The sequence below is a fragment of the Pholcus phalangioides genome, unplaced genomic scaffold, assembly GCF_987345545.1.
Source record: "Pholcus phalangioides strain wild (caught in Gottingen) unplaced genomic scaffold, Ppha-v1.0 ptg000011l_1, whole genome shotgun sequence".
In the NCBI taxonomy this organism is placed as follows: domain Eukaryota; kingdom Metazoa; phylum Arthropoda; class Arachnida; order Araneae; family Pholcidae; genus Pholcus; species Pholcus phalangioides.
Window position 1 is genome coordinate 26,750,833 of NW_028301604.1, and position 25,974 is coordinate 26,776,806.

The 25,974-nt window shown below is 36.9% G+C and overlaps 1 protein-coding gene across 2 annotated transcripts in view; it reads left to right on the forward strand.

Annotated features, from left to right (window-relative positions):
- Positions 1–25,974, forward strand: part of LOC149080286 (protein phosphatase 1 regulatory subunit 12B-like) — a 423,274-nt gene that overhangs the window by 74,840 nt on the left and 322,460 nt on the right. For both annotated transcript variants that reach the window (XM_089239417.1, XM_089239418.1), the window contains exon 5: positions 15,950–16,094. In XM_089239417.1, the coding sequence (XP_089095543.1) occupies positions 15,950–16,094 (145 nt within the window). The remainder of the gene's footprint in view (positions 1–15,949; positions 16,095–25,974) is intronic.

Genomic DNA, 25,974 nt, shown 5'->3' on the forward strand with positions numbered 1-25,974 from the left:
TGTGATCAGATCCAAAACTGGGGGGGGGGGGCAATGCCTCGATGGAATAGCATATTTAAGAAAAGGCAATGAATTCCTTTGCAAAATTATCGAATTTCACAGTCAAGGGGCAGTAAAATTGTGTTTCCCCTCCAGAAAAAACAATTGTATTACGGCCGTGGTAAATTCGGTGTCCCGGGTGGGGGCGAATTCACTGTTTTTGTTCGTTGACAATTACGGGAGGAGTCATCGCTAACGTGGCGCTAAAATAGGTAGCCCTGACAGCAGCAGCACCCATAAGCTGTATCAACCACATTTATAAACCCCGTATGTCGTTGATTCAATTTTTGTGTTCATTTTATGCTAATTTTCTGTATTTCCCGATATATTTCTATCGATTTTCGCATATTGCCGCATATTATGTTGATTCCTATTATAAATTATATATTTTTTTGTAATTTTTTATGTGCTCTTTGTCAGCCATCTTGAATTGACTACCGAAAAAAGGTTGCCACGTTGGTGCTTACAAGGTTCATGGGAAATTTACCGGGAAAGGCCGCTGAGCCTTCCGCCGCCTTGAGAAATTAAGGGGGGGAGGGGCCAAAATTATACATTTTCCAGGGGTGGGAACTCTGTGCCACAATTAACATCTTGCGCCATCCTGTTCCAATAGTGTATTTTCGTATTTTTCTGCGCCAAATAGCTAATTTTGCTTCAGTATGCCCGGAATTTCGGAAAGGACGCCAAACATTTTTTCGTCCTGCTTACCGTGAAACGATTCTTTCTAAGAGCATGTTTTACACTCATGTCCATAAATTGAGGATAATGCCAGCTCCGGAAAATAAAGGTTCAGAAACAAAACAAACGTTACTCATTCATGAAGCCCATTTATTAAACAAAAGATAAAGAACAAAAACGATGGTGTATGTATGATACCATTCATAAAAACTACGATTTTCGCTCCCTGGAGCAATTGTAAAAAATATCTCCTTTACAAAAACTTACTATTACATGGTTGGTATGATGGTTAATACATTGTATGTCTCCCATGCGATGAAATACAGTCCGTACAACGCCTAGGCATGCTGAGTATCAAATTATCAATCTGATCTTGGGGAAGATCACTCCACTCCGCAAGCAATGCTCTCCGAAGTTCCGGTATACATGTAGGAGGTGGTTGACGGGCTGCAACTCGTCGGCCAAGCATGTCCCACACATGCTCCATCAGATTCAAGTCTGGTGAGAATGCTGGCCATTCCATACGGGTTATATCCTCAGATTCAAGGCATTCGTTTACGATGTCTGCTTGGTGAGGACGGGCGTCTACATCCATAAACACAAATTCTGCGCCCATGGCACCCCTAAACAAACGTACATGTTGTTCCAGAATGATGTCCCTATAAATTTGGGCTTTCATGGTTCCGGTTTGAACATGCAGATCTGTTCTGGAACCCAGTATAATTCCACCCCAAACGAGCAATGCTGCACCACCGTAACGGTGTCGTTCAATGATGTTGTCTTGGTGGTAACGGGTACGTGCCGTTCTCCATATGAAAGTCCGCACAGACTGCAAGCTAAACCTGGACTCGTCGGAAAACATCACACAAGCCCACTGTGACGATGTCCACATTGCATGTTCTCTACTCCAGGCTAATCGCTGCCGACAGTGAGTTGCCATGAGCGGAACACATCTGACAGGCCTGCGAGCATATAGACCAATATCTCCCAAACGTCTGTACATGGTTTGCCTTGAGACTGTGGTACCCGTGGCTGCAGATAGCTAACGAGACAGGTCGGATGCTGTGCTCCGTCAGCTTCTTTTGGCAGTTACTGCCAAATACCGGTACCGTCTTCATTCGGCGTTGTAACTCGGAGGCGACCTGTACTGTAACGTCTACTGACATTTCCGTTATCTTGGAATTGTTGCCAAATCCTAGAGATGACACTTTGGGCAATTCCAAGTTCCTCGGATACTTCCATCTGAGTACGCCCACATTCCAGGCGGCAGATAATTCTACCACGTAAAAAATCATCCTCTGTGTCATAACTATTCGCTTATGGCACTGAGCGCCTTACAGAACTCTTGTGAACAATTTTACTTCTTTGCCACCATTCCTTATATACCCCCTCTTACACTCTCGTCATTGTGACATACTATCGGCATCATCTGGTGGCTTCCTGAAATTTGCATATCATTCTTGCAGATGTGTGTAATAATTCTACAGGTGAAATTTTTACTTTAGATTTAGATTTCTGTGTGATTCTGAATTATCCTTAATTTATGGACATGAGTGTATTCCACTGTACGCCTTATTTAAACTATCGGCCTTTCCATCGCGAAACTCTGATATTATCCGTGATTGTGCAACTGAAGATGGTTTGCAATGGTCTTTCAGCTTTAAAGCGCAAATGCGAGTCAGTTGCCGTTTAAAAAAAAGTTACCACTGGAAGCAGCAGAAATTAATGTAGTCGATCGTCATTGCGTCAAATCCCGATGTTTCGTGAAAAAATTTTTCATTCCGGAAGTAAAAAGTGCGTTTCCGCCGAATTACGAATGCTAATTTAGAAACTTTGCTGAATACCGAGTGTCAGATCGCCAACATCGCCAAATAACGAGTGTTAGATCGCCAATCTTGCCAAACAATGAGTACTTAATCGCCAAACGTCGTGTTGATTCTTCCGAAATTCTCTCCCATTTTGCAACAATTTCTCTAAGATGAAAGTATGAAAAAATTGAAAACTTATAGATAATTTTCATCCCATTTGAAGTGCTGTGGTTCCAGACAGCCAATAGTGCCCTCAGTAAGCAAAAATCATCTTAAATAGACTGGTGTGAAAAATTTTATGACAGCCTCTCTTTCAAACAAGGTGTCAAAAGCCTGAAATACCAAAAACAAAAAAACAAGCTGATGAAAAGATGTTTGATAACAAAAGACAGTGCAGTTGTTTTATTTTGAAAGGGGGTGAGGGTTAACGAAAATATTCTTGTTAATTTCCCTGCTCCAATTTATAATTATCTGCTCCAAATCCTATATTTTGCTGCTTCAAAACTGATCCGAGTCCTATATTTTGCTGCTCCAAAACTGCTCTGGATCCTGCATTTTGCTGCTTCAAAGCTGCTCCAAAATGCACTTTGTCACTTCCCACCCCTGTGTTTCTCGGTAAAGGAGTAAATGTGTGTTTTTTTTGCACGGGTGTATGTTGTGTGTAAAAAAAAGAAAAATATATATTTTTACAAATTTTTCTCTCGAAAACCAGACAACTGGTTTGTTTTCTCCCTCACCCAAGGACGGTATTATTTTGGTGCCCCCTCCCCCCCTTGCCTGTAAAATAGTACTCGCCCACTTTTCCCAGTACAGCCATAGGTGGAGATACTTGAAGGTCTTAGGGGTGTGGTACGATGACAATTGATATACATCATATATATGTATACATCAGTAGGCTCTGCCATTGATGCTGGGGGAGGGTGGATTGCCCTTCCCTCAACGTATAATAATTAAAATAATTTAGTTAATTTAATAAGTTAAATACTTTATTCAATTTAATAATTAAGCTTCGTTGCAGGTTGGAGGCATGTTTTTAGCTCTCCGTTTGAGGTCCCGATTTTAAACTTTTTTTAAGCCATTTAAATTTTTATCTCTATTCGATTGAATCATCATTAAGTATACATCTTTTTTTTTTTTTTTTTTTTTGATTAATGGCTCCACTGTTGATGATGCCCGATTTATCCTGGAGAGCTGCGATTGGAAATTATCGGGCAATTGCAGCAATACGGGCTAGTGCGTCAAAAAAATTTGAAGCAACGACTTTTCCCAGAAAAAATAAGCAGATCTGTTTGGTTTTTTTGTCTCTCGTCTTGAGCTGCGTGGAGGGATGTATTATACGGAGCCTGCTGCTTTGTGGTGGAATCGAAAGTAACCCGGGTCCCAATGATCTACCGAAAGGAAAAAATCTGAGTCAACCTCGAGTCGATGATATTTTCAGACCTAGCAACAACCTCGAAAGAACACCACCTTCTCCTCATGGTTTCGCAAAACGCCTCTATCGTACTTCAGAGAATGGTGAATTTTCGGATCATTCGTGTTCAGGGGTCCAATGTATGAATCATCCTGCTGATTTATCTGAAATAAAGTCTCTACTCATTCATAACAACAATATGCTCAAGGCTTTAAATGATCGCTTTGTGGATTTTGAAAATAGACTATCTGATGTGTGTTCACAATTGGATGTAGCCAGGTCCGAACGGGCTGAAGCAAAGAGATCCACAGAATTACTTGACAAGAAAATTACAGTACTACAACAGCGGACCGACAATTCGGAAAATTACAGTCGTCGCAATAATTTAATTTTTTGTTGTCTCTCTGTCTCGACGAAGTCTACTGCAACAGAGTGCATCAATTCTGTGATCAGTTTTATTCAAAATTCACTCGAACTTTCAGCAGATGACTTAGTGATTGATACCGCTCATGTGATCCCGCCGAGATCCCGGAAAGGTTCGGACAACTCCTCCGATTCCCGCTATCCTGTTATAGTGCGTTTTGTTCGGCGTGTTGATAGAGACAATGTGCTTAACTCTTTTCGAATCAGGAGAAATACAATCAATCGTGCTGATGATCGTTGGGGTAGGGATCTGGATTTTGTGCCAGTGGTGGACGGCGTCTCGATTTCCGAAGATTTCGGGTTCGTTACGCGTAAAAAACGGTCAAATCTAATCCCATTCATGAATCGCTTTATAAAAGAAGGCAAGTAGGTGAAATTGAAAAGGGACACATTGTACGTGCATAACACCCCTTTTACATTTGATTTGCAAGCAAACGAGTTGATGAAGCTTAGTGTTGATTCTGTTTCTTCTCAGCCATCTAATAACTGACTAAATTCTGTGTGTATGATTTCCCAATCCGATTCAGGCTCTGAGAATTTGTTTTTGCCACGTGAAGACATTAATGTAAGTCATTCAAATTTTAATATCTCTTCACATGTTCGTTTGAAATGTATAAAAAAGTTTTCTCCACCAGCGTGTTGCTTAAATGATGATCTGCCGATACAGCACAATAGTTCTAATGTTAATTTTGCCTCAACTTGTACCCCCTTGTATTTCTCGTCCATACTTTTGTGCTTTGAATAGTAATTTTATTGTGTGTAATAATGATCGGTCGAGACTTGCCCCTCTCTCACCCCGTACACCTGGACGGAGTGTGGCCTTGGTTGACAAGAGGGGTCGCGGTTCGGACTTTCTAATTTATAATGTGTCTGGTATAAAAGGCAAAGATTTTTACTTCGACCTCTGCAATAACATAAAATTTGACGTCCTATTCCTGTGTGAGACTTGGCATACTTATGAGATTTCCTCTCGGTTCCCCTGGGATTGCCAGATACTCCATGAATTTGCTGTGAAACCACCTTCCCAGGGCAGACCCAGCGGTGGTTTTATATTCTGTTTTGCCAAAAACAAAATAACAATTAATTTGATCATACTCAAAAATCATTTTTTCATTTTGCTAAGTGCTGACTACCTGAACTTGGAAAATTGTCTTTTCGTTTTCGACTACTTTCCACCAGACCCAAGTTTTGACCAAGAATTTATGGATTTTTTATCTGTGATTTCTGAGCACATAGAGGATTATGTGCACGTTGTAATAGCCGGTGATTTCAATGCTAGGTTGGGAACTAAGCGTGATTTCGCGATCTTTCGTTGTGATGAAACTTTGACCCGAAACTCAATGGACAAAATCACAAACTACAGGGGTCAGAAGTTTTATGAGTGGGCTATACAAAATAATTTAATATTACTGAACGGTTTATCGCCTTCAGATCGGGAGGGTAATTATACATTCTATAGTAATGGTGGTGGTGCAAGTCTTATAGACTTATTTTTCGTGTCGGAATCAGTGTTTCTGGACTATATATTGTACTTTGAGGTTATGAATTTCCCATTTTCTGAGCACTTGCCAATATTTGCTAAATTCTATCTCCCGGCCAACTTGACTTCCGACGAGTGTATTACACTACCAACAAGAGCTACGTGGGCCGAGGAAAATAAGAACACTTTCGTAACTTATATTAATTCTTTTCTTTCTAGCATAAATTTATCCGAAATTAATTATGCTTTATTTTATAACTGTATTATCCTATCTGCTGTAGAAGCAGGAATGGTTCGCCGGGAAACTCGCTTAACTCGCAAAAAAATTCATAAAATTTGTACAAGCAAACCATGGTTTGACAGTGAGTGTTTTTCTCTTCGTAAAGAAGTTATTGGTGCATATCGTTCTTTACGCCATAATTTCAGTCCCGAATTCGCAACAGGATGTCACAATATCAAAAAAATATATAAATCATTGTGCAAGCAGAAAAAAATTAACTATTATAGGCTTTTGAATCATACTTTATCCTCAAGTAGAGATTCGAAAACGTTTTGGAATGTCATTAACTCACTCAGAAGAAAACAATTCAACTCTAACACAATTCCGAAACAAATTTGGTATGATCATTTCATGAATATTTTCGGCACACAACCTGATATCCCAACCGTCCCTTCTTTGATGCACCATACTCATGATTTTTTACTTGATAATCATATAACACTTCAGGAGCTGGATAAGGCTATTTTGTCATTAAAATGTCATAAAGCTCATGGGAAAGACCTTATCATTAACAAATTTTTCAAAAACCTCCCTCCCATTAGTAAAAATTGTGTGCTTAAAATCTTCAATAATATCATTAAAAACTGTTCGGTTCCAAATGATTGGACGGATATTATAGTTATTCCCATGTTTAAAAAAGGTGATCCCTCTCTTCCATCAAATTATCGCCCGATCTCCCTCGTTTCTGCTTCTTTGAAGCTGTTTACAACCATCTTGAATAATCGTTTATCAAATTGGCTAGAAATAAATCGTACTCTTGCTGAGGAACAGGCTGGCTTCTGTCGGGGTTATAGTTGCATTGACCAAATTTTTGTGCTTGACTTCCTCGTGCAAAAGAAATTGTCTCATAAGGGTAGCCGTTTTTATTGTGTCTTCGTGGATTTCAAATCTGCTTTCGATTCCGTTAATCACGAAATTCTTTGGCAAGTGTTAGCCAATACTGGACTCAGTGCTCGTTTTATCGGTATTCTCCAAGACATCTATTCAAAAGCCTCTATTCAAATAAGATCAACTTTTGGGCTGACTGACAATATATCAGTGAATCAGGGTGTACTGCAGGGAGAGATTTTGAGCCCCACTCTTTTTTCACTTTACATCTTGGATCTCATAAGAAGACTCAACTTGTCTCCCATTCCAGGTTTCCAAATTGGCAGAGACAAATTTCTCCATTCACTCATGTACGCAGATGATATGGTCATCTTTGCTGATTCAATTATTAATCTTCAGCGAAAAATTTCAATTTTGGAGCAATTTTGTATCGATTTCAAATTATCTGTCAACGTACAGAAAACTAAAGTAATGGTTTTTAGAAACGGTGGTGGGCTTAAGAACGAAGGCCATTTGGAAATTGTGGGAAATTACACCTACTTAGGAGTACCTTTCTCGTCAACGGGCTCATTTCACTTGGCTAAAACTCATTTTCTGGCGAAAGCTAAATCCGCGATCAAAGCCAGTTGGCCTGTACTCGTTCGTGTGAAACTTTCATCACTAACCACAGCTTTTAAACTTTTTCATTCCCTTGTAATCTCAACACTTTTTTACGGGGCAGCTGTTTGGTCTATGAAGTACCAAAATGACTTGGAAGTGATTTTTACTCTCTTTGCGAGGAGCTTCTAACATTGCCAAGACCAATTACTGGATACATGATAAGAGCGGAGCTTGGTCAGCCTTCTTTGTCAATACAGTTGAAGAAATCTGTTCTGTCGATGTATATTCGTATATTGGAAATGCAGGACGATAGATTGCCGAGGCTTTGCCTCAATAAATTATGCGTTTGGATGGATTTCGACCCTAATAATTCATACAACTGGTTATCCAATGTTTGGAGAATTTTGGATGAGACTGGCTTCAGTTTTCTCAAGTTTACACATGATGCTACTGTTTTTAAACATTTTTTCCCTCGAATAATCTTAACACTGAAAGATCAGAGCTACCAGTCCGATATGGCTAAAATACGTGGTGCGGTTTACCTCCCACTTTACAAAAGCATAAAAACAAATTTTGAAATCGAGCCGTATCTCCTCTCCTCAACGGGAATTCATATAAAAAGATTGATAATTCAACTACGTTTTGGCTTCCACGTCATTTATTTTAGTAAAAATAAAATCTGCGCAAATGTGGAATCAAATTGCACATTCTGTAACATGGGAGTGATTGAGACCTGGTCTCATATTCTGCTAAGGTGCCCTGCATATAAGTCATATAGAGTGCATTATCTAGGACAGGTCTCGACCGATGATATAGTAACCTACCTTAATGATCCCACAATTAATTATAATAGTATCTTCCGTTTTTTCCGTACCATTTGTAATTTTCGTTCTTTGTTTGACTGATTTCCCCATACACAATCTTCCAGACGTATTTGCTTGAGTTTTTTATTTATTTATTTTTTTTTTTTTTGCACATGTAAATAGTTTTATACTTTGTAATCCCTATTTTGTGTTTACTTTATATCTTGTTTTTTACTAATTTATAGTTCGTAATCCTATGTTTTTAATAACATCGCAGCTCTATTGTAATTGCCATCATATTTGTGTTGTCATGGGTTCATGCACCCAAACAAATAAAGATTTGATTGATTGATTGATTGAATTTAATAATTTAAATAATTTATTATTGTAAATTATTAAATTAAAAAAGTACTTGAATTATATTGTTAAAAATTTAATTTTATAGTTTATAATCATTATAGTAAATTTCTTAAAATTTGTTGGAACGTATTATACAAACCTAGGTATGTAAATCAAATTTGTACTAGTTAAAAAAGTTTGAGTACATTTTGTATACTGTCATTCATAGCATTAACATGAATGAAAAATCCACTGGAATGTAGATGGGACAAATTCTCTCATCAAATTTTGTGTTATTTCATTTTCTTCCCTCCTTTGAATGTTAAAAATTTTTCCCGTTTTGAAGTTTTTCCTGCTTAAATTAATTTTAAGATGGGTTGTGAAAAGCAATATGGGGGAAGGCATTGCTACTGTTACTCAGAAAGGATATAATGTAGTTATTCTCTCACACATAGTTGTTGATAAATTTGATAAGTTATTCAAAACTTTTCTGGTTAGCAGAATGCGTTTGAGTTTGATTTAATTATTTCATACTATTATGTAAAAAAAAGCAATTTCAATGAGTTCTATTGAAATGCAAAGTTAAAACTAAATTCAATTTCAATTCATTCAATTTGGTAATAATCAAAATTCATTGTCCATTTGGTCTCTTTCTAAAAATATTTTGGTCACTATTTGGTTACTTTTAAACATTTTGGTCACTATTTGGTTACTTTTAAACATTTTGGTCACTATTTGGTCACTTTTTTAAACATTTTGGTCACTATTTTCACTAGTTTTGAGGCCGTGATCCATGCTGACCCCTGATCCAATCTTGCATACTTGATCAAGGAATAAAAAAATTTTGCAGTTCTATGTGTACTTCAATTTAGCTCATCAAATTGCATTAAATTTACTAGAGCAGTTAGAATTTAAAAGCTATAGTATAGCTATGAGAATAAATATGAAATCAAGATTGCTATAGAAAAATGAATATGAAGCTTCATCTATCTGAATGAAATTAATAAAACATATACAACCCTAAGATACAAAGAAACAAACAAGGATCAAGCTGGCCATTCCAATTCAGTTCTTATATAGTGCAGGTATTTAAGAATTGCTCAGAATCTCTCATTTTTTGGCGTGCTGGCTAATGTGATAATAAAAATATTTAATCTCAAAATTAAACAAGAGTACTATCATTGTTTTGGATAGAAGAGATAGCATTTGCTGTTCTAACAAAATGTCAATTTTATATGCTTTTTTTCAATTTGTCCCCCCCCCCCCTGTATAACATGTAACTTTTAGGAGGGATAATACTGTATCAATTTGATGTTTCAAAAAATATTTGTTTATTTGATAGTCAGGGAAATCTTTCAGTCAAAATTTGTACATAAATATACACCTATAAAAAATTATTTAACCAATTCTAAGTCAAACATCATTATAATTTTTTTCATTCAGCTCTTTCTAATTTTACCTACAAACACTTTACTTATATAAATTTATAATGGCCATTTTCTTTTCAGAAGACATTCATCAGCCAACATAGTTTTGGCTGTTACATGTCATAAGATTCAGAGTTATTATAGAATATTTTGTGCTTCATGCTTTTAATTCATTTATTGCCTTTGAATCATGCTTCACTAGTAGAGAATCTTGTGAGAAATGGTGAGCAGCTAATTTTTCTCATCCTTACAAATTCCTTGAAAAGTCTTAACTTTTTATTTTCCTAGTGGAAAGGGCCCTTATAACTCCTTACTTTTTACAGCCACTCCTGAAAGGGTCTTTATTTTTTTCATTGAAGGGATGATCCTTCTTAGAATGGGCATTCCCGATGGTGATGAATAGCATTGCCTAGAAAAATTAGAGGAAGCTTCCCCAAAATAATAGAGAGGGAGAAAAGAGAAAAAAATCTTCCTTTGTAATAGGAAACCTGAAAGCAGGGAGGGGATTAGAATAGACAATTGTTGTGCATACCTGCCAACTGTTATGATTTTATTGTATTTAGTACAATTTTAGCAAATTAATAAGATTAATATGCTTTTGCTTTTAGAAATAAAAGTTTTTACCGAATTGCTAAAATTGGCTTTTTCCTGCCTATGTCACAAATTGGGTCAGCATTAGAAATCGATGGGCCATTGAGTGGCATCACTCTGCTGAACCAGTAGCTGAAAATTTCCCCCATGTCCTGCGGTGAGAAAAAGGGGAACACAGCTGAGAGTTTTCAGTAATTTTACTGTTACGGCTTTATGCGGTGGAAAATACCTTGAGCCGCGTCTGAGTGAGATTTCAATCCTTTAGCATCCATTTGATGGATCAATATTTTTTCCTAAATTTGCATGCGATCCTAACGCTTTATGCTTTCATGCAAAATTGTACAACATTTTATTTTATTTTTTAACTCAAACCAAATTTTTTGTAAATGAACTTGTGCCAAAAATTGAGTTCTTAATTTATGCATTTTTGTTAGATTTGCAATTGAGTATCATAAAAAAAAATTATATCTGAAATTTATAAAATCACTTTTTATTGCTGAGTTGAATAACTCGCCAATATAATATTTTTCTGGATCTGAAATTTTGACAAAAATATTAATATTGCACTTGATACAGTTCTATTAATATTGATCATTCAAGTGACTAGCATCTCTAATTTTCATTTATGAATATCGGTAAATTTCAGCCCTTTCACACATTCATCTAATGAATTTTAATCGTTTTTTGATGTTTTTCCATGATTGGAGACAGCGTCCCAGTGAGCGAAATCATATTTCATTTTAGATAAAACATTAATGTAGTGATGTAGTAATGTAAGATAGACACAAGCAAATTATTTTTTTTTACTGAGCTATTCTCTTCCTGAGAATGTTTTCTTTTTTTAAATTAAACCATACCACCTTTTATCATGCAGCAATTTTTATGATTGTAATTAAGTAACTTCCTGATCAATTTTTAGTATAGGATTCCCCCAACCCACCTCTTTTTCTCTGTGAATTGGAAAATGGGCTGTGTTACACTTCTTATGGGTGGAGTAGGTTTTTTTTTTCAGCCCATTTTCCAATTCACAGAGAAAAAGAGGTGGGTTGGGGGCTCTGGATAAATTCCACTATTTTTTGTTATTCAACATTGTAAAATTTCCAACTGCAGAAGCCCGAGATAAATCCAGTGAGCGAACTTATTGGTGGCCCCAGAATTTATTTGTTGGTCAAATGAATGCAAGTGAAAATTTTTGTGGCCTTCACAGAGGTGGGGGTGGATCTAGAGCTCGCTGTTGGGAGGAGTAATTTTACAAATCGTTTTAAAATTAGTATCGGCTTAGCATTACCATATGTCTCACATTTTGTCCCGTATTTTCTGTAACAGGTATTTTTTTTCTCCATCATGACGTTTTTGAAAAATGTTACAGTTTTACCCGTTTTTTAGTCAAAGTTTTCTTGAATTTCTTGTTGCAATATTATCATATAGAAGTTCCGAGTATTTCATTAATTACTACATCTCGCTCCCCATAAATCTGCCCCAGAGTCCGATATGACTGCAGGTTGGGGTACCTCAGGGAGAAGTTGACAGGCTTCATTTCAGGGGCCCTGATTTAATCTCGTTTTTTGTTTAGCATTGTAAAATTTGCAACAGCGGAAGCGTGAGATAAATCTAATATAGATGCTCCTGCTAAAAATTTGCGAAGTTGGGGGCCCTGGATTTTATTCCTTTGATAAATGAATACAAATGAAAATTTTTCTTGGCCCTTACATGAAAGGGGTTGTCAGGCCTCTCCAGGTCGGAAACCTCATGGGGAAATTTACAGGTTTCATTTCGGGGGCCCTGGATGAATCTCATTTTTTGTTGCTTTAGCAGTAAAAGTTTGCTAAAGGGAGGAAAGCCTGCTATAAATCCACATACTGGGGCCCACCAAAAATCTGTATTGGCTTCCCACTCCTTGGTTGGGGCCCATGGATTTATTTGTTGGTAAAATGAATATAATTTAAATTTTTCATGGCCCTCATGGAAGGGGGGGAGAGGTACAACATGGCTTCAGGCTGGGGACTCCCATGGGGAAGTTGGCTCATTTCGGGGAGGGACTGCTTGATGAATCTCATTTGCTTTTTGTTGCTTTAAGATTGTAAAATTCGTCAGTAAGCTGGTGCTTTCACATGTCTTTTATCATGGCACTCTGATGAAGTGGGATGAAATAAACAAGATATTATGTGAGTAGAAAAGGGGGGTTTGGCCGCTGAAGGATGCAGAGAGGTTTTGCTATTATAGCTACATACCTCTTTTTCAGCAGCTATTCAATAAATTCCTAGACATACTTTTAATTCAGAAAAGTTAAAATCTTAGAACCATTGGACTAGAAATTTTTGAAAAAAGAACGTTTAAGAGAAAATAAATCCACATGTGGACCATTTTTTTTTTTCAGTCTAATGATGCAATTATTTTTTATGGGGGACCCCCCATGACTCCTTACAAACTCCTTACTTTTTGTTTCAAAAATTATGTATCAACCCTGTTTCTCAATCTCACCGCATAATTTTTGTTCAAAAATTTATATTTTCAGTTTTTTCTATATTTGCCAGTTATGAAAAATCTGTGCTGCAAAATAAAATCAAATTGTCAGAATAAAAGTTACAGGGTTTGTACAATCCTTGAAAAAGTTTATTTTCAAGTCCTTGAAAGTCCTAAGTTAAGATATTGCTTAGAAATATTTTAAACTATTGAATTAATAATTGTCAGTTGCGTATATGTAAGCTGACCTATTTCCTCATTAAAAATACAGGAAAATTGTCACTTAATTGTCACTAAAATGGGGCCAAAGGTAAGTGCTGAATTTATTGCTGAAATTGCCAAAAAAACACTAAAGGCAGCACCATTGCATTGAAACAGTAGATTTAAATGAGCTATGGTAAAAAATGTTAACATGACAAATATGTAAAATGAATATTCATATTTAAAGTCATAATTATCATAACATTTATAGAGTTAGGAAAATAATTTTAATAATTTCAGTAAAGAATAAAAATTCAAATAGAGGCATTCTTGAAAATATAGGGAAATAACAGGATGCTTTTATGTGAAAAAGAAGTCAGGATGGCCAAAATCACATGAAAATACAGGAATGTCCCATGAAATATGGGTTATATGTCACCCTGCATAATTAAATGACTACATACTTTCCTCTGATTTTTTATTGAAGGAAAATTTCAATCTAAAAAATTTCAAAATTTTCTAAATTTCAAACAAAAAATTATTTCTGTTTGAATGTCATTTGTATACTAAACTGCAATGGTTTTTTTTTTTAAAGGAAGATCTCTAGAACTCAATATTGTCTACAAGTTAAAATCAGAACTATAATTGTTTTTAAAATTATATATCTTTAATAAATTAGCATTTCAAACTTGAAATTAAAAATGAGCAAATGTTGAATATAAATGAAAAAGTTCCAATTAGCAGACCTGCCAACTCTCCCGATTTAGGCGGGAGACTCCGGATTTTTCATCTTTCCTACTGCTCTCCGGATTTTAGCAGAAAATTAGATTTTACGCGAGCTTTCACATTGTCGTGGCATCAATGATTACTGTCGTCGTTAGGCAAAACACCCGTAGAGGACAGACATGATCATTTCCATCGAGTAGCCTTAAAAAAGTTTCTGTGACCGTAACTAGCAAAGACGTGACTTCGTTTTCGTTGCGTTTATCGGCAATCATTTATCAGGGCGTGACCTTGGTTGCCAAAATTCTTGTATAAATGTTATTGTATTCCATTAACAGCCGTGCAGTAAACACGTTTTTTCGTTGGCAGCTTTGTAATTTGAATTTTTTTAAATTGTTTCCTCCGATTAAACGTCTTCAGAAAGAAAATATAAAAACTTTAAGCTATATAAAGCTTTTAAGAGTTCATACACCCAAGATACGAGAGGAAACACTTATATTTTATGACCAGTATGTAGATGTGATTTCTCTATTCTGCATGGAAAGACTGACGTGGAATTATATTCTGCTCAGGGGAAATGCAGAACCTGCCTTGTGGGGGGGGGGGGCGTGAACCCTTAGGATGGGAGTTGTACGCAAATAAAGTTTAAATTGATTAAAAAATGATTGGTAAAAAACAAAGTTTTTATAAATTCAAAAAAAATTTAGTTTTTTTTATTTATTGTCGGAGAAGGGTGTCCGCCCTCTCCCAGTGAAAGTAAATCTAGTAAATATATTTTGTAATATTTTTCGGGCATGTAGAATATTGATTCTGGCATGTATTGTAATTCAACTGCCTGACGGGCCATGTAATTTTTTGGAGATTTGTCCAGCCCTAATCTAATGGGGAAGAACATTTGGTATTTCATTTGACCATTATGTATCATAATTTTCTTTATGTACCCACTTGTGCCAAATAGAAATTGATCTTATCTAAGCACTTTAAATGATCGCCTGGTGGCTGTACCCAAAAGTAACAATATAGATGTAGACCTGAGAAAGATTTTAAAACTATTCAAAAGCATTGAATTTTATTGATTCATATGTGCTATGTATGAGCGACTATCTAGCAGCTGAGGTGCCTAATATATAGGCCTATATGAACATGTTCAATTTAACAGGACTGGTGGAGGCATTGGAGGTGTTTCGAACCAGTGAGTGCTCGCTTGTCTTGAGCTTTATACATAGGACATTGTGGCTAGCAGGTGACTTATGCAGATAATCTAAAATATTGTATCAAAACATAAAATTAGCAATACTTACAGCTACATTTTCTTAGTCTGGAAATGAAATTTTACTTAAAGTGGTAACCACACCATTTCTTAAAAAGTGTAAGTTCTTACTCCAGCTTTCAGTTTTTTAACCAAATTACTACCAAAACTTTCTTCGTCAGTTGTTTCTCCAGGTTTTAAATTTAGTCTATCAAAAATCAGCTTAGCTTGGTTACATATGATGTTCTGATCAACTGGAAAATTTTTATTTTATCACACCACAATTACTTTTGTCACAGCGATAACAAGGGCCGGTTCTGGACATTTTTCAAATGTAAACAAATAACATTTCCCCCCCCCTTTCAGTTGGCACCCTAAAAAATCTGTCCCCTTCAGTTGGTGCCTTTTGCAGTCATGTAGTTTGCAGGATTCAAGGTCCGGCCCTGGCGATAACTTTTTCTTAGAAACTATGCCGAGACTCAAACACTGGGCATTCCTCCCATAAAATAGTGTAACTCAGAATTCTCGCTCAAGTCTTATTGCTGTATTCACATTTATTTTAATTTTAAAAAAATAATTTCTTTTTTTTAATCATGTACATTTCAGTGTCTTGATTAAAGCTGGAGCTGATCTTAATGCTCAAGACTATGATGGTTGGACTCCACTCCATGCTGCTTCACACTGGGGTCAAAAAGAAGCTTGTGCTTTGCTGGCAGATAATTTGGCTAATATGGACATTCAGAATTTTGCTGTATGTTTATTATTCATTTCATAAGTACACTTTCTATATAAATGATTCCTGATTTCAATTTTCTGTGTTCTTTTTTTTTGTCATCTATTTACATGCAGAAAATCTCTTTGCTCATATAAAAAAAATGACAAGGTCTCAACTCTGGCGAAGTGACAAAATCTCAAGAATAATAACTGACGATAAATAGCCATGGAATGCAAACAATCCAATGTATATATCAAAGGGCTTGTATGATGTTTCATAGTATTTTGTGCCATCATTGTTTGAATAAATGGTGAAACAAATAAGACCACCAAAAACAGAGTCCAAGAAGAGAACCTCTGTTACAAATGTGTATATATCTGGTATTCCTTCAAGATGCATTCCCAACGAACAAGGAAATCTTTAATTAGCAGGAAGGAATGTGATGTCCTTATAAAAGAACTAAAGAAGTAACTAGAAAACTAAAGAACTAAAGAAGTAACTAGAAAACTAAAGAACTAAACCTATAAGACTGATAAGGACTATTGTATAGGACAGGGGGTTCTCAGACTTTTTACACTCACAATGCCCCTTACTCTATCTAATCAACACTTATCTGGGGCTCCCCAGAGCAGTTTAGCAAAGAACTTCTTCGAAAAGCTTTTGTCAAGCCGCCACTCCGGGCTCCCCTGACAGAAGTTAAAGGCTCACAGTTTTGCAAACCCTGGCATAGGACATACAATGCCATCTAGTGTTATATAAAGAGAGCTCACTGAGTTCCACCCCGGACATCAAGAAGATAAGATGTCTGGCTTCTGCTCTGGATATATAAATTCTTGCCCAGGGTTCGCGCTGCCGATCGCCATTGCGCCAAATCGCGATAAAATATTTCATTTGGCGAATAAAGCAAAGATTGAGTTCGCCAAATCGCGAGTGTCCATTCGGCCTCTTGATAGTCAAATCGGCCATTTGACGCATGTGCGAAAATTCGGAAGTGGAAATTTTTGTTGGCCCATCGCGAACAATGTTCAGTTACTTTCGGTACGGTTCCAGAGGGGGGGGGTGACAGGGACGATGAACCTCATCTAGAAGCGTTAATAGTTGAGCGTACCTCCAAGAGCCTGCATGCAAAAAAACAACCTGTTGTTTGTGAACCCTTTACTCGATGATAATCCTTCCCTCAGCAGAGATGCCGCTGACGCGCTATTGCGCGTCAAATACCCGGAATTTCGGGAAAAGATGCATAAAAAATTTTGTTCACGTTTCCCGTGGAACGCGTACTTTCCCAGTTTAAAAAAAAAAAAAAATTCGGAGAGGGGGAAAAACCCATGAACCAATTTATTTTATTTTTCTTCCTCCTCATCGTGTATCATGATCGCGATGATGTGTCGTGACGTTAAAAACGAATGAGGCTGACGAAATATCAAGTTGCGTTCCGAAATGAGAGCGGCTATTATACCGAATTTTCCAATTTCTGTTGGTTATATATCGGAAATAACGGTACGTTCGCGGCTACCCACCCACGTCAGAGACAGCGTATTTACCGCGTAAATTCGCTTCGTTTCCACGAGATTGCAAATGCGATTTTTTGAAGAATCGCCCGTTCGAATCGTAATACAATTTTTCCGAGATCGTTGGAGGAAAAAAACGGAATCTGTAAAAACTTTATCATAAATATCCAGTCATCAAGCCACTATGCGGTCGTGAGTTTCACGTCACGAAAATCCGAGTTTTTGACCCGCTAATGCGCAGTGGTGGTAGATACGATTTCCTGAAGTTTTCCAACTTTCAGTTGGCTATCCTTTGTAAAAAAAATTCCGTTACTACGACGCAGAAGCGGCTCTTGGGATAAGTGACTCACATGGGGTGCCGCTCCGGGAGGGTCGCAAAATCTGAGATGAAAGTGCTCAAAAGTTTATTATTTTTTAGGAATTGCAATACAAATCTGACATAGCTCCCATATTAAGGCATGAAATTTGTGGAAGTTAAATTTTGGTAGACCACAGTTGTGGACTATCGGGGGGGGGGGGGGGGCAGAAAATCATTCCAACTAGGAATTGCTCAAAAAGAATTTACATGAATCAGAACATGATCATCGAATCATTTGCTTTAAATTTATTATTGGAACTAAGGTTTTCTGAAATGAAAAATCAATCGGAGAAATTATAGACTCGTTTATTAGTAAATACCTTATATATAATGTGCTTAACTTAATTATATGTTTTAAATTTGTTACACATGCTAATTCCTCAGTGTCGATGGGTTTTTTTGCAGCTCTTTTTTGTACCAATAGAATATTTAGCAATGAATGTAAAAAAACTAAACCTAGTTATACTTACTAAATTAAATTTTTTTGTTAGTAAGGGAAAGTGCCCAAATACCCCCCCCCCCTCCAAGCAAAATTGTTGATTCTGAAAATTTAGAGTTAAAAATAATTTGAGAACTCATTTAAGTAATTGAACTCCATACCCAATCGTGCTGCAAGTGTGATTGTACAGAATGAATTTTTCCTAACCAAAAAAATAAAATAAAAACGACGCAAATTTTGGATTTTCATCAAAGGTATCCTAATTCCTTCCCCCTCCAGTTATTATGTACACATCTATTTTAGTTACTTATATTTATTAGCTCTATTATGTATAATAATTAGTTAATATATATATATATATATATGCTGCTGTGGTGGCTGTGTGGTCGAGTGGTTATAGTGACGGACTCGCGATGCGAGGATCCAGGTTTGAACCCCACAGTGGTGGTCAGCTGAAGTTGGTTTTCTGTGGTTCCCAACTTCAAGGCGCAAATGCGAGCCGATCTCCCCGTTAAAAAAGACAGAGAGCAACAGTCCTACAATGATAAATCATTCAATCATAACACTTCACTGATAGTTAGAAAAACTGGTGGCAGATGGCAGCACTACACATAACAAGCATTACAGAGAAACAAAAAAAAACTTCACGTCAGGTTTCACTACAGGTACCCGCACATTCCCGATTCGTTGGGGGGTGTGGGTGGGGTGCATGTGTGGTGTAGCAGTAGTAGGTAGGGCCTCCAAAAAATGGCTCAGGGATCCATGATGTTCTTAAGTCAGCCACCTCGTTGGGCAATATATATATATATATATAATTAGTTATATTTATATTGCTTATAATTCTTACTTTATTATATTTATATAATTAGCTTTTCTTCATGAATAAGACATAGAAGTGTTAAACACAGTATAAAAATGTTGACAAGTGATCATACATCAATCAAAATGAATATAAGTCAGGAAAAAAAGAGTTTCCCTCTGATAGATGATGGTGGAGTGGCATCTCTGCCTTAGTATCATGAATCTCATTGAAACACAATTGCGGAACAGAATAAATATAACAAAAATATAAATAACAGTATTTCTGTTAATGGTCCCAGTAGGCAACAATTGAATTTCGAAAATGCTTTTGAATTGTGGACAGCAAAAAAAAAATCTGCAAATTCTGGAGAACTAAAATATTTTTTGTACTGTTAAAAAAATTTACATTTTATATTAAACAATTTTTATTTACACATGATTTGCATTTTGATTTATATTTTCATCTTGAACTTGATATGAGTTGTTTTGGAATCCGCATTTTACGATGCGTCAATTTGGCTAAGGTTCTCTCTGATTTGGCTACAACTTTTTTCATCTGATTAGCCAAATTGCTACAATCGATAAAAAGTCAGGGTGAACCCTGTTCTTGCCTATCTATATATGCAGCGGTAGAATTGAAAAAAGTTGCTAGTCCCACACATAGACCAGTGAATACGAGAACCCACAGCCACAACTAGACACTTGGTCAGCTGGGGCAAATACACATTTTGGCTCCCCTTGTAATGTTGAAGGAGAGATTAAAGAGAGAAATTTACACCCATTCTGCTCCAACTCCTGGGGCAACAGGCCTGCCTGCTGTCCTCTAGTTGTATCCCTGCGAGAACCTACTGGTCTGCGAACATTATGAGTAGTCCACTAAACAAAATCTGATCTGAATAACATTAATTCATTTTCTCTTAAATATATTATCATTTAAAAGTGATACACCCACCAATGGGTGCAAAACGCCATAAAAACAATTAGAACTTCAGTCAAACCTTGTAAAACTACCACTGTTGATTCTGTGATTTCATCAATAAAAAAGTGTGGATGTTTAAAGAGGCATTCCTTTTTAAATTACACTTTCAGAAAACATTCTATAAAAAGATATTTGTATCTAAGAAAATATATACTGAATGGTTTGCTAAGATTCGAAGAGCAACATTAATTAAAATAAAATATCTTCATAAATTCACTTCTTTATTTTTATTTTTGCACATTCAGCTTAGACATTTTCAGGTGTCATAGCTTCCAAGACAGACAAAAAAAAAAAAGAAAAAAAAACTGGAATAGGGACTGTTTATGCACCCTCTAAAATAAGGTGTTGAAGGGAGGGTGGAAAGGAACCACCCACATTTTTGTCCCAGATAGAAATTCATTGGATGGATGCTAAATTCAGTAAAAATGCAGTAGATTGAGAATCAGCTGATATTAAAATTCTAGTATAGTACAGTAAAATAACAATAAAAAGTAATTTAGTATTTCAAACATGATGAAATTTGAATAACACAAACAGTTGCATACATGGGCAGAGATGGGAGGGCATTGCCCCCAGCATCAAAGGTGGAGCCTACTGATCTAATGTTATTTGCATATATATCAATTGACATCATCCCCCTCCCAAACTCACATCTATTTCCGTCTATGTTCCTCCGGGGTAAGAAAATTCATAATTTTTTCCTTCCCAGGGGAGGGGTCGTTTTTCACTACATGAAACCACAATGATCAGGGGTCCAGCCCCTTCCTGCTGTGTACGCGGGGCATGCTAATATCGGGAAAACTGTGGTTTATTACAGAAAAACAATCTGAAATGTGTACCAGAGAACTCCATTTTTGGCCAAAGATTCATTCTAAAAATTTGGCCTGAATTATATCTTCGTGATATGACCATTTTTACTGATGGTATCTACAAGGACACTGTGAATGTAGTTCCAGCAGCAAGCAGTAGATGGCAGCTACAGGCAGAAAGTCTTTTTTTTTTTTTTTTTTTTTTTTTTTTTTGCTCTGGGCATTTATCTTTGCCGTGTAGCATTAGGAAGAAGTTTTGCAGTAGAGGTGATTTGTGTGAATTTAGTCACTAATTACCAGTTTATTAATGCTATTATTTTTTTATTCTCTTCTATACTGTACAAGTAAGCATTCCCTACATGTTTTTTGAAAATTACTATTTTATTTTCTATCATAGGGTCAAAAATGTATGCTGGCACTGCCAGGAAATACGAGTAATTTTTTTTCCTTCAATAAAATTTACTTTAATGTGGAAACAAAAACAAAAAAAAATGGGGATGATTTTTACTGAGGCAGCTAAATTGAGTCATCGAGATAGGTGCTACAATGTCTTTTTTCATCCTATGATATTCATCAATGGGAGGAGTGGACAAGTCAAATATGCTGCGCTTACTATATAACAGGGACAGAGTCAAAGAAATGGTGGCACAGACTGTTCTTCTCGATGCTTGAAATGACATATGTCAATGCTTATGTCATTTATAAAGCAATACATGGAGAAATTTCACTATTGGAATTTCTAAGAAACTTTACAATGGGGCTCGTAGCCCAAGGAAGTAAGTAGCCTAGTAAAGAAGAGAGGTCACGTCCTGCTATCAACACTACACCAGAACAGCCAAAGAAGAGAAGGAAGAGCAACCTTTCTGTGTCCAAAGACATCAGGAAACAAAACCTGGGAGTTCATTGGCTTGTAGTTGTTCAGCAGAGGGAACGATGTGCTCAATTTGAAAGATACAGTCCAAAACTTGCACAAAATTTTCATTTTGCCATGTATTTCTCTGTTGTAATGGGGAAAAAATAATTGTTTTCAGACGTATCATCTCAAGTAGTGTAAATAAAAAATCAGGCGTGTCATTTATTAAAAAATTATTAGTTAGAAAAAGTTAGTTTTTCTTCATCGTTTTTTTTTCTTATTGTTATCAGTACAAGAGGGCCAAACAAAGAATTAGTCTATGGAATGGAACTTCACTATTCAGTTCATCAAATTTGTCTTTTCCCCTCATTTTTCTATCAACCTGAGAAGAAGAGTAATTTCTTTGTCCAGTGCATTCTAAATCTGATCACCCTACTTGCCAAACCACTTAATAGACAATGGAAGATAGCAACCACAAGTGTGCGGAACCTGGATCAGGTTGTTCAAACCTTTTCAATAGATGATGGCAGATTTGCAGTTACCCCAACCGCCAAGAGAAATGTGGATTTTCTCAGTTGCAAAAAACCGCCACCAGCGGTTGCCGTTGGGTCTGTACGCTTACAGAATAAACCTATAGATGGTCCCTTCCCCCAACCGCAACCACGCTGCAGTCAGTTTTCAGCCATAGGTAGGCTTATGTATTACGATTTGAGGCACAGTGGGAAACATTTGAATACACAAAAGGCACTGTGAACCAAAAATAAAAAATAAAAATTTCGGGTTATAGAGTGATTTTTATGATCAGGTTTTAGGAAATGGAAAGATAACATCTGAAAGAGAGAAATGTGAGATTTTCCGGGAGCAAGATTGGGTGGTCTTTTGTTGCCATTAAAAGGAGATGTAGAACAGTTGGAAGTTAGGATTAGCTGAGCTTTGCATGACCATATATCAAACTCCCTTTTTGGAACAGTTCGCTCTGTACAAGTGGAGAAGTCGACAGTAGAAGAGTATTCTTTCCTTCAAAAGTGGTGAGGAGGCTGATAATCATAGATTTAAAACCAATCCTATAGGAAGCTGGACACAGCTATGTCTGTCGAGTCAGAAGATAGGAATGTAAAACAATTGTTGTCTCTCCTTTTTTTATGACTTTTGAAGTGGGATTTTGGGCCATTGATTGCTGTTCAAATCTGAAAAACAATAGGGTATATACATATCGCAAGAGGCTGTTAACACTTCAAATTCGTAAATGGGGGGGATGGAAGGGAGGGGGATGCACTTTTGAGGGTATATTCTGGTGACAACCCTGCTTTGGAGTGGTCGGTCAGCCAATGAAAGATGCAGGAAGGCCGTAATCACAAATCAATGACTAAATTGCTTGACAAGATATGCTAACCGACTTTCAAGAAGGGCCAAAAACCTCAATATAAATTCAATCAAAATGAAAATCTGGTGATCCTAGTGAAATTTTCGATTTTAGTTTTCTTAAGTAGTAAGAAATTTAATCATTTAAAGAGATTTAGATGGCTTTTTTCTCAGCCAGAGATATCAAGGAAACAGTTATTTTCCGGATATTATGCTGAGGTGAGCTCGGAAAGAAAAGTCATCACGTCTCCGCCGGGACGTGATGACTTTTCTTTCCGAGCTCACCTCAGCATAATATCCGGAAAATAACTGTTTCCTTGATATCTCTGGCTGAGAAAAAAGCCATCTAAATCTCTCTAAACCGTCCCACCCGGGGGCCATTTCCTGAAGTTAAGAGAGGCTACTAATGCCTCTACTTCAGCGCCTCACGACACAGTGCGTGAAATTAGGAAGGCAGATTCATGTGTCTCCAGTGGTGTAGATGGTAGCATGCTTGCCCGGTATGCAAGAGGGCCTGGGTTCGTGTCCCGGCGGAGACGTGATGACTTTTCTTTCCGAGCTCACCTCAGCATAATATCCGGAAAATAACTGTTTCCTTAATCATTTAAGTAAGTCATTTCTTTTTGTTTCTGTCCTCAATGTGAATCTTGAATAAGAATTAAACAAAACCTACCGAATTTTCCTGCTTATAATCTGCAGATGCAAACTTCGCTAGTTTGAGAAAAAAAGGCACCATATAGTCCGCAGCAGTATATAACTGACATGAGAAAATTTCATTTATCAATCTTTCTCAAGAGGGGAGGGGTTGTTTAACACAGTTTGTGGAGAAAATGTCAATTTCTCTGTACTGGCATACATCTATCTCATCTATAAATGTTTAAAAAATATATGTTTTTGTAAATAAATTTTTTATGTAATTATAACTAATCAAACCTCTCTCCGAAAAAAAAGCTGTAGTTAAGAAGTAGTGGTTTTTCCCACTATAAAGCCACTTTAAAGTTAAAACTCATCATGCAGTTTTGTGTGTGATTCACACTAAGAAACTTATTTCAGACGTTTTGTGTTTTTATTTCAACCTAATTTTTTTTAATGTATAATCCAATGATTATACGCAGCAGAATAGGGTAGGTTAATTGGGATTTCAATCTACAGAGAGAAAAACAATCCTTTCCCCAGGGCCGTAGTGTGCTTTTTCAGGGCAGACTTTCCTTGGAGTCTCATTCAAATGGTTATGCTCAGAAAAGGGAGTTATAAGGGCCCCCATTCGGTCTGAGGCATGGGTCCCACAAGACTATGGCGGACAGGGCCCCGGGACAAATCCTATTATTTTTTGTTTTTTCGTGCTATAAATTTACTATAGTAGGACCCGTGAAAGTCCGGCTTGGGGGGCCCACCAAAGATCCCAACATGGACGGAGATACAGGGGCATTGCGCCCCAGCATCAAAGGTGGAGTTGACTGATCTAATGTATATATGAATTGACATCATCGTGTCCCCCCTCCCAGACTTCCAAGTCTATCTTCGCATATGGATCCCAGCCTATGGGGCCTTACTCCAGGATGTGTGGGTCATGGCACGGGCTGTCCTTTCCATTTCTTAGTACTGGGTCTGAAAGAGATCATTTAAAATAAAGTTCATAAGTTCTATAAATATGAAAGAAATAATACGTAAATATCACTTTAATTTAACCACTTTTATTATCAGTTTAGCTCATGCGTGATGGGTGCAATACATATATTTACCATAAAAATTCAATTAAAATAAATATGAAGAAAATAGATCCTTTGTGATGAGTGTCCTGTATAAATGTGTGATGTTTTGTTTTTAATTTTTTTTTAATTTTTTAATTAAATCAAACAAGTTGGTTTTTATGCTTGTTTACAAGTTAATTAGCAGTAACCCCATTCTAGGAAGAAAACTGTTCCGACTTCTTCGTCCCTTTATATAAATCCAACCGGGGGGAGGGGGGCATGTGCAGTGGCGATGGGGACAATCATCCCACCAAGACCCTGATGATATAGAAGAATCAATCTGTCCCGTATTTTACAGGACAGTAATGACTAGCAAAAATTGCCTCCTCCGACATCACTCTGAATCCGTGGCTGGGGGAGGGGGGTGCCGACCACTGTTTTTGCACAGGGCGCCACTCTGTCTAAGACTGGCCCTGAATGCGGTTGATGACTCCCTCTTCCCATTTAACTTTTTACTTTTAGCCTTATGTGTCCCCATTGTTCGCTTTAAGTTATATAATTTTTTTAACATGTTAACCAGTTTGTTCTGAAGGTATGTTTTTAATAAATTAATCAATCAATTTATCAAAATCTGTAGTAGTAGCATTTCATGGAATCAGATTAGTGAATTAATTGTTATCACCATGCGATTATGAATAAAAATTTCTTGAGGCCACATTCCCCAAAGCAGAATATTTAGCACTGTTCTGCGACGAGCCCTCAGCTAACTGGAAATGTTCTGCGGTAAAAATCCCTATTCAGGTAATAGTGTTTTTTTTTCTGCACTTTTTCTTAAAATTCTTCCAAATTGTTCTGCAATAGCGGTAATTGTTCTGCGACGTACGTCACAGATTTTGGTGCATTCTGCTTTGGGGGGGGGGCACATTCATGGTGGTACATAACCTGAAACAAGTCAATTCTATTCATGATCTACCATGCTAGAGCAATTCCCCCTCCCCGTAGCATCAGTGCCTGGCTCTACTTTTCGTCAATAAGTTTCCCCTCTTTTGGTAACTGGTGGATCTATATGAGAAAATGTTATATTTTAACACTCACATCCTGTTTATATCTTTTGAA